The sequence below is a fragment of the Phalacrocorax carbo genome, chromosome 5 (assembly GCF_963921805.1).
Source record: "Phalacrocorax carbo chromosome 5, bPhaCar2.1, whole genome shotgun sequence".
In the NCBI taxonomy this organism is placed as follows: domain Eukaryota; kingdom Metazoa; phylum Chordata; class Aves; order Suliformes; family Phalacrocoracidae; genus Phalacrocorax; species Phalacrocorax carbo.
This window is the reverse complement of record NC_087517.1, coordinates 50,482,932-50,501,647: the sequence shown is the minus strand read 5'-3', so window position 1 is coordinate 50,501,647 and position 18,716 is coordinate 50,482,932. Positions and strand designations below refer to the sequence as shown.

Genomic DNA, 18,716 nt, shown 5'->3' with positions numbered 1-18,716 from the left:
ATTCCTTTAAGATTGTGCCTTTGGTAGTGTGTGGTCTTGGTGGAAAGAAGGCTATTTGTGTAAGCAGATATCTTGATTTATGGTAGGCATACTGACAATGTACTCATGAAATGAATTAAACTGTAGGAAAAAGTTATGCCTTTTGTGCAAGAATCAAGTACAGCTTAAATTATCTGCTTACTGTTGCACAGTAATTCAGTCACACTTAAAACTTGTGTTCTTTTAGACTACTTACCTTGTTCCCTACTTAGTATTGCAGTGAGGGTTAGAGGAAGAGTAGTACGGGCTCTGCTGAATGCGCTGCTATATTTGGCTAGAGCAAGAATGTATTAACTCTTCTGAAAGTCTGGTAGTATTTTCTGTCTCTTCCTCCTCTTGTTTCTTTTTGCTTCCCCTAAAGATTTCATTTTCCTAATGGTATTTTTAGTCTAAGACATGTTTGTAATTACTTCAGTGGAACTGCTCAATGGCTTAATATGTGAAGATGTGTAAAGCCTAATATTTTTCAGTTTGGAAAAAAACTTCAGTGATTGGTTTAAAGAAAATATAGAGATTCTTTTTTCTCTTCAGGAAACAGAGGTTGATATTACGTTTTTCACTTTCTTCCTGTTGAGAAGGTCCTTCTGTAGAGTGGTGAAATTAGAAGGTATAAGAACTGCTAACAAAGGATTTTAAGCTGTCTTATGGTAGGCCATAGTCAGATTAGACATTCTTTAGGCCTACATTTTTGTCCAGCATGTAACAGTACAGTATTTAAGATTTGCATATATAATTTTAATTATGCTTGCTAAGGCTTGTTGCATCTTCACAGCTAACTATAGGCTAGAGATGACATTGTTTTGTATTTTTGCTTAAAATATTTCACAGTTAGAAAAACTGTGAATGCCAGGCCTCCTCAATGTGGAATTTGACTGTTTTATGTTGGAAACTACTTTGTCTTTAATCTTACATTTTTTAGATTGTTGGAAAATGAGAAAACTAAGAAATGGTATGTCTTCCTGTCATAATACAGCATCTTGTTTTATTGGCTACATCTGCTTTTTTGTAGTGTTTCTTTTGATCGGGTCTCAGACATCAACTTTACCCTCAATACAAATGAAAGTGTAAGTATGTGTTCCTATACTGTCAGAAAAAAATTACTGCTTTTTAAACTTTGGTGTGATCTCAGAGTTTTGCTGGTGGTTATATTTACTCCTTTGATGTGTAATCTTTGGAAATAACTACCCTACCTTGATCCTGTATCATGACATTTTTCTAATTGGAATACTGATCACAAAGAACAGTAGCGTCTTAGAATTGCTTCTAATTTCTATGGCCAGGTTCAAGAACAGGCTTGGATCTGATCTGCGCATATTGCACACTTGGGTTTTATGGGTAGAACCTATTTCAGTCTTCCAGTGAAATTGTGGTGACGGGAAGTAAAGACAGAGACTTCAACCCTAGATATTATTTGCCAGTTGAGCTGAAATGAACCCCACAACAGAAAATAAAGCTGGAGTACTTGGTGGTCTGGTTATATGAAAAGCTATTCAATGTAATTCCTGTGTGCTGCTGTTGTGGTGTAGCCCCAGTCAACAACTAAGTACCACACAGCTGCTCGCTCACTTCCCCCCACCCCAGTGGGATGGGGGAGAGAACTGGAAGAGCAAAAGTAAGAGAACTTGTGGGTTGAGATAAGAATAATTCAGTAATTAAGATAGTAATAATAACAAAATAAAGAAAATAACGAGAGGCAAAACCCAAGGTGGGAAAAAACCCCCAAGTGATGCAATAGCTGACCACCCACTGACTGACGCCACCAGTCCCTGAGCCACAATCGCTGCTTCCCCCAGCCAACTCTCCCCTGCTAGTACACCCAGCGTGATGTCATATGACACGGAATATCCCCATTGCCAGTTTGGATCAGCTGTCCTGGCTCAGCCCCCTCCCCTCCCAGCTTCTTGTGCCCCAGCAGAGCATGGGAAGCTGGAAAAGTCCTTGACTAATGTAAGCACTACTTAGCAACAACTAAAACATGCGTGTGTTATCAGCATTATTCTCATACTAAGTCCAAAACACAGCACTAAACCAGCTACTAGGAAGAGAATTAACTCTATCCCAGCCAAAACCATAGGAGTATCTACCCCTTTTATTCCATACCATTTATGTCATGCTCAGGTCCCACACTATCCAATACAACCTCATTAACCACCACTCCCCTTCCCATCCTTTGATATAATACACAGATATCGTTCCATTAGTCTATGTCCCACCCCTGTAAAATGTCCACAAAATGTCTGTGGAGTTCATTTAGTCCACAACTTTGGGCTCCGTCTGTCACAACAGTCTCTTTCAGGGCAGGAGAGGTGGTGTGTGTGTGGTGTTGGATTGTTGCATGCTGATGTCAGTCTGTTCCGTCACTGCTGCACTTTGCTCGGTTAAATCAAAATTCATTCTCCATTAATTTGGAAGATTCCTACTGTGATACCATTGGTATGGCATATAGCAACCACAGAAGTGATGGCATACGATACTATACAGCAACTAACGTTATACCATTCACCTCTCTGGCTATTCTCACCCAAAATCAAATCCCCTTGAGGTACACATCGGACTTCTCCATCCTCCCGCATCACCCACCAAGTGCATCCAGGTCCTAGAGCAAAAGCAATCCCACAAATGGGTTTGCCTTTGCCCAAGACAGGAATAATCCAGACTGTTTGCCCCAGCATATTTTTTACATGTGCTACAGGGACTCTATCCCCTTCCACAGTACCTAAGTGTGTTGATTGGGCAGGGCTGTCTCGACTGGCAGATCCCCTAGTGTTGACGAACCAGGTGGCTTTTGCTAAATGTGTGTGTACCCCAGTGTTTAAATGTCCCACCCACCCCCCATACTGCTCTCAGTGGAGTCTTTAACAGTCCATTGTATCGCTTGATTTTCCCAGAGGCTGGTGCGTGGTAGGGGATGTGATACACCCACTCAATGCCACGCTCTTTGGCCCAGGTGTCTATGAGGTTGTTTCAGAAATGAGTTCCGCTATCTGACTCAGTTCTCTCTGGGCCGCTGTGTCACCATAAGACTTGTTTTTCCAGGCCCAGGATAGTGTTCTGGGTGGTGGCATGGGGCATGAGATATGTTTCCAGCCATGCAGTGGTTGCTTGCACCATTGTAAGCACATGGCACTTGCCTTGGGAGGTTTGGGGGAGTGTGATATAATCAATCTGATAGGCCTCCCCATATTTATATTTCAGCCATCGTCCCCCATACCACAGAGGCTTTAACTAGTTCGCTTGCTTGATTGCAGCGCACGTTTCACATTCATGGATAACCTGTGCAATAGTGTCTGTCCATGGTCAAGTCCACCCCTCGATCACGAGCCCACCTGTATGTTGCATGTCTTCCTTGATGGCCTGAGGTGCCATGGGCCCACCGAGCTATAGATAATTCACCTGTATGTTGCCAGTCCAGATCCACCTGAGCCACTTCAATCTCAGCAGCTTGATCTACCTGCTGGTTGTTTTGATGTTCTTCAGTGGCCCGACTCTTGGGGACGTGAGCATCCACATGCCATACCTTTACAACCAGGTTCTCTACCCGGGCAGCAATATCTTGCCACAATGTGGTGGCCCAGATGGGTTTGCCTCTGCGCTGCCAGTTGCTTTGCTTCCACTGCTGTAACCAGCTCCACAGGGCATTTTGCACCATTTGTGGGTTGGTATTAAGACAGAGCACTGGCCACTTTTTATGATCAGCAATATCTAAAGCCAGCTCGATGCCCTTTACTTCTGCAAACTGACTATAACTAGCTACAGTGAAGAAAAGTAACTCTATCCCAGCCAAAACCGTGGCAGCTGTTCTTGAACATGATGGAAACTCCTAGCTATTCTTTAATGGTCTGCTCAATTTGTTAGTAGCTGAGTAAAACAAGCATCACAGAGTGTTTTCCTGGCAAGCTTTAAGTTGTTAAGAGATTCTGGTTTTCTGCTGCTTTTAGAGAAATGTTTTTCCCCCACTGGTTTTTAGATTCTCTTTAGAACAGTCGTATACTTCCAGAACGTTTACTAATGTAAGTAGAATGATTAATCATAAATAAAGATTTTTATTTATACTTTTTGTTGTATTTAGGGCAATATAGCCTTGTTTGAGGCATGCTGTAAGGAGCGGATACAGCAGTTTGATGATGGTGGCTCTGATGAAGAAGACATTTGGGAAGAAAAACATATTGCATTTACACCAGAGTCCCAGAGGCGTTCCAGGTAAGAAGTGTGTTTTTCATCCAGATAGCAGTATAGTGAGCCCTCACTACTGAGCATGTCTTTTGGTTCAGGCTGACTGTTAGCACAGGCTGTCCAGCATAACTAGCCATTTCTAGTCTGTAGAGAAGTGAGTAGAGGGTTGGCTCTAGTGTCTATCTTTCAGCCATAATTTGCAGAAGATTGCAACATCTGCCTTGCCAACTCAGCCCTTATTGCACTTCAGCTTTTGAAGCTTGTTTTTTCCTGCTGCTTATTCTTTCCTGCTGCTTTAAAACCTACTCAGCCATACTTGCTTTGGAGAAAGCAGTTCGGGTCCACACCTCTGTAGACCTTGCTGTTGTCTCTACAGTACCAGTGTGGTTGTCCAAACTGCATAGGAGGCTGCGTTGTGAGGAAGGAGCATCTGGCCCCCAAAACTCTGGGCTATGCAGTCTCCCTTGATATGTACTGAATTTTGTCCCAGAGTAGTCTTGGCTCTTATGACCTTCTCCATGGCTCAAGTCACAAATCTGATCTCTTCTTCCCTTGCAGCCCTTGAAATGCATGTTGCTAATACCTTCTGTTCAAAATAATTTTTTTTGTTTGATGTTGTGGTTTCTTAATGTGACATGTTTCAGGGTCATCCTTACCTTCTCACATTACCTTGCTTTTTGTGTTAGTTGCACTCGGCAGGAAGGGAGAGATACCCATAGGGTTTAAAGTATGTATGCCGTCTATTTTAACTGGACTGGAATACAGTTGGGGAGATTGTAAAATAGATTTGTTAGATTTGTGGTTAGATTTTAAAATAAATCCAGTTGTATCTTGTTAGATTAGAGTTGAGGAGAGTGTTTTATTTCAGTGCTTCTATTTAGTGTGAAGAGACCAACAATCTCTGTATGCAGATCTCATTCCTTGTTTTCCTTTTCTGCTTCCTTTTGCATGGCAGGAGTAAAACCAATTTTTGTCTTCTACTTGCAAATGGGGAGAAAAAGATAACCTCTTTACATGATCAAGTGGAAAACCTTAAACCTTGGTTTTTGAGGGAAGCGTGAGGGGAATACTAACAGCTAACAAATTATACCTCAGTTACTCTGTTGGAAATGATAGCTGGTGTAATCCTCTTTAGCCTCAAACTCTTCAGTATTTTGTTATGTCCAGGGGCTGATATTAAATACAGAATGTAAATTATCTCTTTGTATTTTTAGTTCGGGCAGTACAGACAGTGAAGAAAGTACAGATTCTGAAGAGGAGGATGGAACAAAACAAGCCTTGTTTGAATCACACACCAATACAGAGGACAAAATGGAAGTAGACTTAAGTGAACGTACGTAGCTTTTCTCCCAGCTGCTTTGAGTTACAGGAAAATGTTAGATCTAGCAGTCTTATTTGGTAGGACTTCTCATTTACCATTTTTGTTCCAACTGTCTTAATAAAGTAGTCTTTCCCACTGTAAAGACTGCTTGCAACAGAGCATGGAAATGCTGGGAAACTTGAATTCCTTATGTGTCTTGAGTCAAGTTACTTAGTCTCTCTAAAATTCATGTTTCTGCTCTTCAAGAGGAAGAAGAGGAGGTATCAGAAAGGGAAGGGTGAAATGTAATCTTATCTATATATCTTGAATGCCTGCAAAACTAACAGCTGGTTAATCTTCAAACCTAGAATATGGTTATCTTTACTGTAAGTCCTTCAGACCAACTTTTCACCTAATAGTGCTCTTTTGAAAGACTTCCTACAGAAGCCAAGTGGATTTGCATTGGTCTGGTTTCATGTGTGAAAGAAAGATGCGTGTCAGTAGACTCTTATGTAGAAACTTAACTAAGTAATTGGTTTAAAAGACTGCACATTCAAGTCACAGTTAACTAAACTGGCTTTAGTTAAACTGGCAATATCTGTAGGTAAAAGCCCTGTGTTTATCTAGACTGTAAGGAATTATATTAAAATAGAAGGAAAAGTTAAGGGTTTTCTTTTCTTTTGTCAGATTGGTGTCGTTGGCATCTGTGTGTCAAACAAGTTTTGATCCATGTGGGTCTCCTCCCATATCTGCCTGGGTTGGAATTTCTAATTGCTAGTCAGAGCTTCCTTTTCAGCCTGTTTTTTTGTATGTAAGTGTTAATGAAAAACATGTTTCCCTTGGGTAGGTGAAATATTTTTAATTGACCTATCCTAAATTAGATGCTGTTAAGTCACAGTTTCTGCAAAATTTAAAATCCAATAAGTATTTTAAGTTGTAAAAAGCCTTAAACTTTTCTGAAACTTAGCAGTGGTGTTAGTGCATGAGAATTTATTTAGAGACTGCCCATGCCTAAGTTGACGTGCTCATTTTCTGTGTTCAGGAAAATGTGCATTGGAAACTGAAAAAGGGATGAAAACTCTCAAGACTTTTTAAATATAGAAATTAGTTTTGAAAATTATAATAAATGTTGATGTTAGTTTAAAGAATAAAGTGGGATTATGCTTGCGATCTAGTATGGTTTATTGTTGTCGTTCTTCAGATAAGATGTATTGATTTTTAGCAGAATATTCTGAGTTACTGTTTCTAAAATTCTGCCTTACTAGCAGAATTTCCCTCTTAGGCAATGCATTCATTTCTTTTAACAGTATGTAAAGGATTCTTCTGCATGTGCTTTAAAGTCTAGTTATGAATTTTGCTGCTTTTTTTGGAATGTACATATAGAGAATCAGTGTGTTAAGCATATGTGCACTCATGTTCTTTATTTAATTTGTTCCTAATGAACTTGTTGATGTTTTTTCAGCACCAAACTGGTCAGCTAACTTTGATGTACCCATGGAGACTGCACATGGTGCCAATCTGGATTCTGTTGGGTCTGATGTGTGGAGTACGGAAGAACCTATGCCAGCAAAAGAAACTGGCTGGGCTTCATTTTCAGAGTTCACATCTTTGAGGTAAGAATGTTAGTGATTCAGGGCAAGCTCTTCACTAAACATGTAATGGCGGTTGCTGTTTGGTTTCCTTGGGGTATCCATATCTACCCAAGCCTGTGTTGGTGGTGTTCTGGTGGAATACAAGGTGTGTAGTGTCTGAAGGGCCCCATGTGCTATAACAGTATGTCTTTGCGTGATCTATCTCATTTTGTAGGATGGGTGCATCCTAGTGTGTCACTGTTCTAGGTGGGTTTTAAAGAATATTTGGGTCCTTTTATATTTTATATTGGTCTGTGACCAGAGGTTGGACTGTGAATTTTTTATTTTTACTTTGTAGTGTAGACTGAACCCAGTGAAGGGTTAATGTGAACTGTGGAATGTAAAGGTCATAAAACATCTATGATGATTCTGTTTTATGGATGTTATAAAACAGGTTTGGTATTTTGTTTTGCTGTATGGTCTGGTTTTTTTAAACCCATATGGTTATGCAGCTGTGATGTCTATGTTAGGCAGTTCTGCACTATTTTCAGAATGCCTGAGATGTACTTTACTCTCCTGGCTTGAACTCTATATAAAAGAACTGAAGTCCTCTGTGTAAGTACCTAATGAAATAGATGTAAATTTTGAGTTGCAAAATACTAGCAGTCAAGAACTGATTCCTTCTCCAATCAGAAGACTCTTCCATATTATATATGTGTGTGTCTCAGTTGTCTGTCTGGGCACTAAACAGCTCGGATATAGAAGTACAGTTTTTCCAACATAAAACAGTGTATTGTTTCATGCTTGAGGCAGGTAAGTCGATAACAGAATTATGGGTTTAGAAAGCAAAGATTTGGAGTTGGCACATTAGTGGATAGAAAAGACATTTTTCTAAATGGTGAGAAGTGTTTCAAGTGGCCAAATCTTGTCTCTTGAGTTTCTTCAGAATGAAGAACTTCTAGCTGTACTGTATATACGATTAAGTAGTAAAATCACTTCTGTTGTGGATGACGACTGTGTTTCAGTCTTAGTAGAGAACCATTTTCAAGAGCCTGTTTAGAAAGTCAGTTAAAAATGTTGGAAACACTACATGGAACCAGGGATACTTGACACCTTATTTACCAGGGATGTCTCTGCTCCTACTTGTTCCTTGTTTATTTGGTTTGATTACAATAAAACTGCCACAAAACATGTACTCGATCTGCTTAATTCTGGTGGATTTCGGATTGCTAAACTTCCATTTAGCATGTCTTCCCAAGACTCCTACAAAAAAACACTTGCTGTCATTAGTTTCAGTAGCGTTCTAGGCCTCAGCTTTGATACAGAACTAAAAATACTGTTTTAAGAACATTACATTGTGCTATTCAGAAATGTTTCTAAAGCTTTTTTACTTTGTATTTGAAGCTCAAAAGATTCCTTGAGAAGTAATTCTCCTGTGGAAATGGAAACAAACACAGACCCTATTGATCCCTTGAGTGCAAATGTAACTGCTCTTGCAACACAGCTAGAGAGTAAGTACACTGCATTCAGAAATGCAAACAGATTGGTTTTTAAGAGCTGTACCTGAGAAAGATCTCCCTGAACTTTAAAATTTAGGTTTCCAGAGATGTGTCATCTGGCTCTGCTGCTGTTCTGCCAGGTGACAAAAATGACTTGTCAAAGAATTTCTGAACTCTTAGAATAGTTTCCTATTTAAAACAAACCAGTGTTACTGTTACCTCTAAAAAGCCTGCACATCATGAACAGAAAAACATTAAAGAAGCGAAGTGTGTTGTATTAAAGAACCCTAACCTGTGTCAGCACTTAGTTATCTGAGCTGATGCCTGAGAAGGGTGGTAGCCTCAAGTCTCTTCCTATGTGGCCGTAGGCCAGTAGCCTCAATGTGTTCAGATTTCCCCTTCCTGCTCATCCCTTACCAAGTTACCTTCACTAGGCATGCACTAATTCTTTCTTCTACATGTATGATCTTGTTGAAGGCCAAACACGCTGATTAGCTTTCTGTATATATTACTAGCAGACAGAACAAGAAGTGCAGATGAGATGTCCAGGGAGACTGGACTTCCCAAAGGCTTGTCTGCACACGGAAGCTTGCTGTCAAGTATGTACTCTGTGGGCTTGTGTAATGAATTTGCCTGTACGGAAGAACAATAATACATCACTATAATCCTGCTGAAGTCCTGTTCAGGCAAACCTGTTGCAGTAACTATTGTCAATCTAAATCATTTAAGTGGCTTGTAAAATGAAAAAAGCTACAGAATGTGACTTTTCTTACAGGTGGCTTAAGGAAATACTTATGGTCTATATATGTGTATAGTGAGGGTTGCAGGAAGGTGACTTTCTCTGTAAGGAAGAATTCAAGAAGTGTACAAAACTGCAAAAACATCATTCTGGTTATATTGGCCTGTGTGTGCTCATGAACTAAAAACGTAACCAGTCATGTACTAAATTACTTCTGTATATCTAGCCCCAGGAAGTGTTGCTATGGAGGCCAGCTCAGATGGAGAGGATGATGTAGAAAATGCAGACAAGGTAACTGAAACAGTAATGAATGGCAGCATGAAGGAGACACTGAGCCTTACTGTAGATGCTAAAACTGAAACAGCTGTTTTCAAAAGGTGAGAATACCTGTTTATTGTCTTCCCACCCTTGTAAAAGAAGCACTGTTGATGGAATGCTATGTGTTATCAAAGAGTTCTTTGCAAGTGATAATTCCTGAGGTTTTAAGTAGAAACCTTCTTCCAAAGGAATTGTTTTGAAATTTTACTTCCAGTTAGTTACTATAACGTACAACTTTCCTTATCAAGTTTTAATTTCAGTGGAAGACTGACTCAGTAACTTTTGACCCTGATGCACATTATTGTGCACTTTTTTTGTACTATTACTCTTTTAACATACAGCTAATTGCACATCAAAGCTAAGCTTTTTAAAATTTTGCACAGAGTAGTTAGATTTGGATTGGAATTCCACCCCTCTCATCCAGGAGGATGGAGGACAGAAGTTGAAAGCCAGCCAGGTACTCCTCTTAAGAGTAACTCATCAGACAGTTGGGGCGATTACTGGTGGTGGTATGGATGGTGGTGTTAAATCTGTCTGGACTTACAGGTGGCTCATAGAATTCTAGAATAACTGGAAGAATAAACTCCTTAACTTTGTTATCTTCTGATACAAAGTGTTTAATTCAGGAATAACTGTCTTACAATATGGTTATATTTCCATATTACATATATAAACATTGTGATCCTTTTTTGGGAGTAAAGCACACTTCTGTTTTGTTTACTTGAGATCTCATCCACTAAGATCTTGTGATCTTAGATTTAATAATCAGGTGGTTTTTATTTAGTATCAAATCTTTATGTAGATAAACAGAGGCTACACACTGATCTGCAAGAAGCTGGTATGTCATGTGCCTCCCCCCACTGCCCCTGGTCTTGACAAATCAGAACATACTACTAGCATTTTGACACGCAACCCTCTTCTCATTCTTTTAGAATAATTTCTTAGTATATGTCCCTATTCTAACTCTAAATATTGAAAATAAATTATCCATATGTCTTGGAAGTGGCTTAAAAAAAAAATCCCAGTCCATTTCAGTAGAAAAAAATTTCCCAGTGTTAGTCCTTAAAATGCCCTTTTAAATTCGTCTTACTTTGTCCCATTAGTGGATAGTAGATAAGTGCTATTCATTTTGAATGGTTCGGGAATTGAAACATAACAGCTTTCAGTCATTCTTGCTTCCATCTTTTTGATTATTGACGCAATAACAACTCTAGTTTCTTTTGGCACCTGACTTGACTTCTGATGTTTTTTCAATACGGAGGAGGGAGCATTTATGGCTGCACGGCACTTATGGCTCAAATGGCATTGTTGGAGGAATTGAATCAAAGCAGTTTAGAGGAGAATTTGACTCGGTGCAGACTGACATGGCATGGAACCACGGTGCCTTGCTGACTTAGTAAACGATGCATCTGCTGTCCAGCTTATTCTGTATTTTTGAGCAATGCTTTTATATGGTCTGCGCTGCTATTGTGTTAGATGTTTAAAGTTGCATTTAGTTATCCATGGTGTTTTTACACTTCTCCTTAAACTGCTTTAGTTCACACGTCCTTTAAGTTCTGTGACTTCTGATACTGGTGCAAAAACTAACATGAGGAGGCAGCATGTGGTGGCAGTTCCTGCCTGCTTTCCTGGAATTTACCTGCTTGAGCTGTGGAGTAAGCACTTCAATTTATATAGTTAAAAGGACACAGAGGTACAAAGGGAGGCAATACCACAGAATTGCCCAGGCCAGAAGAGACCTCAAAAGATCATCTGATCCAACCTTTTGTAGGAAAGGGAGCCCAGATGACTGTCTAGCACTCTGTCTGATTGCATCTTGAAAACGTCTAGCAATGGGGACTCTGGGACATTCATTTTGAAAGGGGAGTTTAAGGATATGTAGAAGGAGGCTGAAAGGTGAGGTCTTAAATATGGAGACTGTTTTACTCTGATAGAGCTATGTGGCCTCATACTGAGTCAAGGCTTACGTGGCTTTCTTTAAACCCACTTTTAAATGTGCCAGAACAACAAATGGGAGAGAAAAGTAGTATGTCCTTTGGAACAAATATTTTTAAGAATGTTGGGGGGGGGGGGGGGGGGGGGGAAGGCTAGATTAAGGAACAATTAGAGTAACAAGAGGAGGTCCTACTCTGTCTGGCCTGTGTACCTGGCTAAGTGGACACTTCCTGACCTAAGGTTTCTAAGACTAAGTTTCTGCTGATAGAAAATTGATGGTGTTGAAGTCCATGTTGAGTGGAGGAGGAGCATCATAACCACAGTAGTTCATTTGTGGAAAGCTGCAAAGGGCAAAAATATGGCTTCTAAATTTAGTTAAAAATGGAGAAAGAGAAGGGAAGAATGATAGCAGAGACCCTTTTTAAAAAAAAAAAATATCAAAAAAAAAGAGGTCAGTTCTGATGCTGATGGTGGCAAGTATTTTATTTTGAGACTATTCAGAGGGTATCAAGGCAAATGAGATGGGGAGACCAGATGGGGAAGACTGGATCTTGATCAGAGATTGCAATGCAAAAGACAATATTTTTACAGGCTCTGCAGATATAAGGAGGCATGGGAGGAAAAGAGGAGGACTCATTGAAATTTAAAGGATCCATTGAAAGGAGAACTGTAAAATAGGAAGAAGAATCAGCAGAGGAGAGTGGCTTTAAAATGTTCCTGACATTTTTCATAAATAGATTTATTGCCACAGAGATATAAGATTGATGTTTGCGTCTACTTCAGAGCTACCTTATAACTATCTCTTGCAGGTATATGGTCAAATTTGTATTTTAGTGCACTGATAATGGTGTGGATGAGGTGGGAAAGGGTGGAATAGAAAGACAGAAAAGCTTTGATTTAGAGGCAAAACACAAGTATTTGTTTGCTAATGACTTTTGAGGCTGCTTAGTTACATGGTAATGTGTTACAGTGTGAGTGTACTGCTTTTTCACTGAACTATGTTTCATTTTGTCTCTGAGAGGAAGTTTGTGAAATAGATTGGGCTGCAGTCTTAGTACTGCGTAACCCATACATTGTATTTCACTGTAGAGTTATTAGGGAGTCTAATAAAGATGGTGATGAGTTAATGATTCTGCTGATGTGTTTCATGGACAGACTTTATTAATGCCAGTTTCTGAGGGAATCTTGAATTCCTTTTATACTTTCTTCCTTCCATTTTTGCATACTTCTGGCTTCAGAGTGTTGAAATCTTACCGGTACGTATAGTAAAGGATCCATGACTGTGATTGTTACCACTTCAGGCATCACATGCATTCCCTCTTTCCTTTCTGATGTTATTTGTAATTACTGTATTTCCCGCCCTTTTATCCAGTCAAGGTTTAATGGACATGAACACCAGTGCATTATTAGGTGTTTGCAACGTCTAGAGCCATGTGCTTGATCATCATGTTGCAATCATTACATAAAATCCATTTGCATGTGAAATATGGACCAGTCTCCCAGTTTTCTCCTGTTGCCTGAGATTTCCCTATAAGTAAACTTAAAATAACTTCTACTTCTTTCCTTTTTTTAAGTGAGGAAGGAAAATTGTCTACCTCACAGGATGCTTCTTGTAAATATGTAGTAGAAGAGAACACAGAAGTTGCAGAAGAGGCTCCTTCAGCTCTGCAGCCTACTAATAGCAGTCCAGAACAGAGGTAATTGCATTCAAGGATGCTTTCAATCCTCTAAACAGCAGATTGCATGTTTTTCTAGTAGGATTGATCTGAAGAGATTAATGAATTCCTGTTAGTTATCACTTCTGAATTTAGTTCAATGTAAACATGTGCTTGCATCTATTTTATAAAATCCTCACAATTTAAATTTTCTGTTGATTCCAAGACTCTTGAGTTGTGAAAAATGTACTTGCCTTGTATTCTTTGTCTTGCAGGATGTTGTAAATATCCCCATTCTGTTTTGTGATATGTTACCAAGTTAGACTAGTGTATTGATACCCCTATGTAAGTGATACCTTAAAAAAATTAGGGGAATAAGTTTGACTTTGTCCTGAAAATTTATGTAAGTTAGGTCTAACATTTTTTTCATTCTGTATTCTACACTGTGAAACAGCTTGGTGGGAGTCCAGTAGTGCAGCTGTATGGAAAGGAAATGGTGCATTAAGTCATGCTTGTTTGATTGTGAGTCTGTTGTTATTTGCACCTGTGTCTTCAGGTACTAATTTGAAAATTTGTAGATTTGAGAAGACTTTTTCGAAGTACATAAATAACTTGTTTCAAATAAAATTTGCTTGAAATAGGGAGCAGCCTGAATTGCTCAGCATACTTACTGGAGGAAAGAAGAGACATTTTCCTCTGGCAGCTCAGCAGCTAGTGCAGTCTCAGAGAATAGGAATTCAAGATGCAGTTCTGAGGGGAACACCACCAGAGAAAGCTACTCTTGCATAAATTTGTTTCTCTTAAATTGTCAGGTAGTACTGCTTTCTCAGAAAAGGCATTTGACAGTATTTCTCCTGTTTCATTTCCTGTTGAAGTACTTGTTTGGGTTCTTTTCCTCCCAAGTTACAATGGTATGGAAACATACATGATCAACTCATTTTAGTATGGCTTCACCAAAATCAAATGCTCGTAGGGTGACATTAATCACCAAATGTTAGAAATGCTTAATGCAGATGTTTCATATCTGAGCTAGTTTCTAGACTTAGAGCAGGATTCATCTTTATCTTGAAACCCTAAAACAATGAAGAGCTTAAAGCAGGTGAGATGATTTTCACCATTGAAGGCAGTGTTCCATTATGACCTTGCTCTGGAACTTAGGTATTCATAAGTACTTTTTTTACTGGTTTACTGGCTTCCTAGCAGAACTAATGGCGCGTTGAACATCAGGTACAATCCCACAGGCTTGATTCTTGGTGTTAAGGCAAAGTCTGGTATGCTGCCATTTCCTGTTTTAGATGTAATTCAAGGGTGCCCAGAGGAACTGTGCTGTCTCAAAGAAAATCCTTGTAAAAGCAAAACCTAAATGTGCATTTACTAAACCCTGAGTAGTCCATAGGGTCTGCTCCTCTCCTTGCCAGGCAGGGCTTGGGGGTCAGAGCTGTGCATGCTGCCTTCTTGTTGGGGAGCTGAGGATGTTCTGAAGGGAGACAGGATTTTGCTTAATTAAAAGCAATTCCAGGGGTCACTTTTGCTTTGCAATATAAAAAGGGTATGATTCTGAAAATCAGAATTCAGAATACATATATATACACACACATATATTTTCTGGATCTGCATTTAACTAGTTTTAATAGTTTCACAAATCCTGTGAAAGCAGTAACCATTTTTAAGACCTGATGGGTGCTATGTTATGTATCTAGCTTTCTAGTGAAGACAAAATTGAAATGCTTTTATAAGCAAAGATTTAGAGTATAGCTCTACATACAACACAGAACTCTAGTCCATGTTCTGATGCAGACTGAGAAAGATACCAGCATGTTTGACAAATTTAGATTGTTTTCTAGACTTGTTTATGAGCCAGTATGTCATACCTCTGTGGTGTTACACTAAAACATTGCTACCTTTTCCTGTGAGCCAAAACTTTCTACTCTGCATAAATTCCATAAACTTAATCAAGAAGCAGATTCTAATCAGAAAAAAAACCTACTCTGTACTCTTAGCTAAATGGGAAACCCAGAAACTGTCTTTCGCAGCTTCTGTTTCTAGAGGTACTGTTTTTATCAAGACAGTATTTTTAATGAGGATAAGCATTAAATGGTAGGGGAAAAGTCTTTGGGTACTGTGATTGCCTTTTGAGTAAAGATGCTTGTCTAAACCAACAGAGGGCTCTCGGAGCTAGCAGTTTGCTGGATTGCTTTTGAGTTGCAGGAAAACTCAAGGAACCCCTTTCATTGAATCCTGCTGGCTTCACCAAAGTTCAGTACTTTCTCTAAAGGTGGCTGTCACAGCAGATCCTCATAGAAGCGCAGCATAAAGATAAACATAATGGTGCTTTTGGGGCTCCATGCATGTATGACTAGTGGGAGGAGTCCCCTAGGTAGGTCTTTGGCTGGTGGCCAGCAGTAGCAATCTCTGCTAGGAGCCCTGTTCTGTCACAGACTTTTTTCCCAGTTAATAAGTGACTTCCTGCTGTGCAGATGGTCAGGCTTCCTGTCCATGCAGCACTTGTTTCTTACCTTCCAGGTTTCTCTAAAAAGTGTTTACTTTTGTCTAGTGGTGTCTGTCTTTTGTCTAATGTGTACATATGTTTTTTTAAAAAGTGTTTTTAGAGCTTAGCAGCCAAAGACTTAGCTAGGGGACTCCTGCTGGTCATGTGCATGTAGAGCACGGACCCAAGAGTGGCTTCTCTGTGATGTACACCATCAGAGAACAGGAGTTACAGGTAACTTTTCTCATGTGTAGTTCCAAATGGTGTTTATATTCTTTAAGGGAATCTTCAGATGTATTCAGTAGACTTGCACTGAATGGAAGTTGAGATTTTTTGCCTTTGCTTGCAATTCTTAATGTTCTCATGCGCTACTGCTTTGACCTCTTTATTTGTGTTAGTCCACAGCAACTGAGCCCATGTTTACACTAAACTTCTTATCTAGAAATGTACATACTGTAATTGTTTTCACTTTTGCAGGTTTGCTTCTTATTTTCCTCCATACTTCCTGAACTTTTCATGCTAATGGACTGACATTCAAAGTATTTGTGAAATGGCAGTTTGTAGATTAGAGTGGTAACTAGAGCAGTGTTTTTTAAGATGCTGTTTTTCCTATTTTGTCTTAGCTGCCTGCTTTCAGATGCAACCTTAAATACTCCTGGTATAACATTTCTCCTCACAGAATAAGATTTGGAGAAGTAGCAGAAATGTGCTTTTTATTAGTGAATCTTTTGTGGAGATATTGCATCTCTAGAGATCACTTAGTAGCTCAGTTAATAAAGATCAAACACCCTTCAATGGTGTGCTTGCTTAATTAAAGTGCTAAGCTTAATTAGGCAATAAGGACTCCAGAAAATAAATGGGATGAGCATGTTGTTAGCTTGTGTTTCCTCTGTATAACTCAGGGCTCATGCTACATGTGATCTGGGGTGTTGGTTTTTGGGGGTTTGTTTTTTTGGTTTTTTTGCACCTACCTGAATTTGTTTTGGATCCTTCTTGTTTCTTGTGTACTTATATCTTTTTTTTTTTGGCCTCTTAGGACTGATCAACCCACCTATTTAGGAGAGGCATCTGTTAATGGCCCTGTATGATATGTGATGTCTACTACCTTGGCTGAAGAAAATGAACTCATATCCAGGTGTTTGAGTGTTTCTTGAGGATTTCATCTAGACCCTGTTGAAGCCAGTCACTGCTGCACTAATTTCGCAAGGGATCAGGACCAGCAACATTTATATTCTAGATTTTAAGACATTGTACAGAAATTCATAAGTGTAAAAATATTGCACATTGAGAAATACCAATAATTTTTGCGTATGTTTATATTGTATTGTTCTAAATAATGGGTGGCCTGTGAAATAAGATCCTGCTACCCATGTAATGACAGTAGTGTTACTATAGTTAAAATGGCTGTAAGAATAGTTTTATAAAAAAGTGAATACACAAATCTAATGTATTTGAGACATAACTATTTGACGATTAGTGTGACCAAAGTATTTAGCAGTTTTCATACATTTTTCACCTTGTAAAAAGAAAAGAAAAGAATTCATGTTTCTTCTGAAACTGAAATGCCCTATAAATGTTATTTTGGTTGTTTAGCTTACAAAAGTGATTTAAATAAGAATTTTTTGGTGTTCAACATTTTACAACAGGTTTTTTAATTGGTAATTGTTTTCTGTATTGTTTAAAACAGATCAAAAATGTAAGTCTATTGGTAGAGATTTTAAGTATTTATTGCTACAACTTAGTTGACAAATTGATGTTACTGTAAAGCCATATGTTCTGTTAAGTCTTGTTTGCTTGAAACAATACCTTACAGGTGAAACACTAGAATATTTGAAGTGCACATGGCTTGTTGTGTTTAAGTGATTCACCTGCCTTTTAACCCATTCACCAAGATTTAGTTTAATACTGAGCATTATACAATGGAACATTTCAGAACAATCTGCGTATTTAAAACGCTATAATCCTTTTGGACAAGTCAAGTAAATGAAATGCTTGTGCTGCTAATATAATTACAGTACATGCATTTTAAAAGTATATAGTGTTTTTAATACAAATTTTGGCAGCAGAGCATGTTAATTGTTCCTTTCACTGTACTGATCTGTGTGAGGCTTTCATTTGTATGTTCTAAACCAGTTTTTTCCCAGCTGGTTTGTGTATATATATATAGTGATTATGGAAACTAATTCTGTGTAATTTATAATTTTCTATGTCAGTGTAAAATTCCAACAGCCTTCTCAAACAGAAGCAATATACTGTATATTGCCACATTGTCTGGTGAAAGGGTTAAAGTACTTCACCTCCTGCACTTTTAGATGCAAATCCATTTTTGTTTCTGTAATAGTTACATTCATTTATTTTTTACATCATTTGTTTTCCTGACCAGTATTTAAAGCCAAAAGGATACTCTAAACAATGGCCAATGATTTATATTAGAAGGCGTCCCAAGCAACGTGCCTAAACATTACATTGCATACAGAAATAAAAAAAAACCCCACACATGTATAACGGCATTGCCCTTCTCACTTCTTCTATTGCATTTGCTGCAGCAAATTTCAGTGGCGCTCGTCATTGCAAATTGTTACAGACTGATCAGTTGTGTGAAAGTGGAGGGGGGGGAAAAACACAGCATCACAGGTGGAATTGGTAACTATGGTTGCTCTTTTGTTTGTACTTTATAAATGATGGAATCAAGTTGGTTTCTAAGTTGTTTCTTCTTTGGTTCAGAATTGCTTCCAGATCAGCTTGACCAAAAATATTTTGTATGTTAGCTTTAAGGTTGGCAGCTGTCCTTTTATCACTGTCTGATCTGTTATTGAACAAGCAGTTTTGGAAACAAAACCACTCATTTCGACACATCAACTGCAATCCAAATAGAAATTCCAAATACAGGAGAGCAGTATGTTGGCTTACATAAGCTTATAAGGAATAAAGCTTTTTTGTCCTTTCCAGTGGGAGCTATTTGTCCCTTGCCAACAAGTTGAATTAACTTGCTATGTAGC

At 38.8% G+C, this 18,716-nt stretch overlaps 1 protein-coding gene across 8 annotated transcripts in view; it reads left to right on the top strand.

Moving 5' to 3' along the window:
- The window catches only part of PPP6R3 (protein phosphatase 6 regulatory subunit 3), a 67,067-nt gene extending 48,845 nt beyond the window's left edge, over positions 1 to 18,222 (top strand). For 7 of the 8 annotated variants that reach the window (XM_064452374.1, XM_064452368.1, XM_064452369.1 and 4 more), the window contains 8 exons: positions 1,049 to 1,103; positions 4,109 to 4,239; positions 5,427 to 5,545; positions 6,975 to 7,125; positions 8,488 to 8,594; positions 9,548 to 9,698; positions 13,149 to 13,271; positions 16,754 to 18,222. In XM_064452374.1, the coding sequence (XP_064308444.1) occupies positions 1,049 to 1,103; positions 4,109 to 4,239; positions 5,427 to 5,545; positions 6,975 to 7,125; positions 8,488 to 8,594; positions 9,548 to 9,698; positions 13,149 to 13,271; positions 16,754 to 16,805 (889 nt within the window). In that variant the 3' untranslated portion in view covers positions 16,806 to 18,222. Of the gene's footprint in view, positions 1 to 1,048; positions 1,104 to 4,108; positions 4,240 to 5,426; positions 5,546 to 6,974; positions 7,126 to 8,487; positions 8,595 to 9,547; positions 9,699 to 12,165; positions 13,116 to 13,148; positions 13,272 to 16,753 lie in introns of those variants that run through there. The other variant, XM_064452372.1, reaches the window with a different exon arrangement.
- Positions 18,223 to 18,716: the final 494 nt, after the last annotated feature.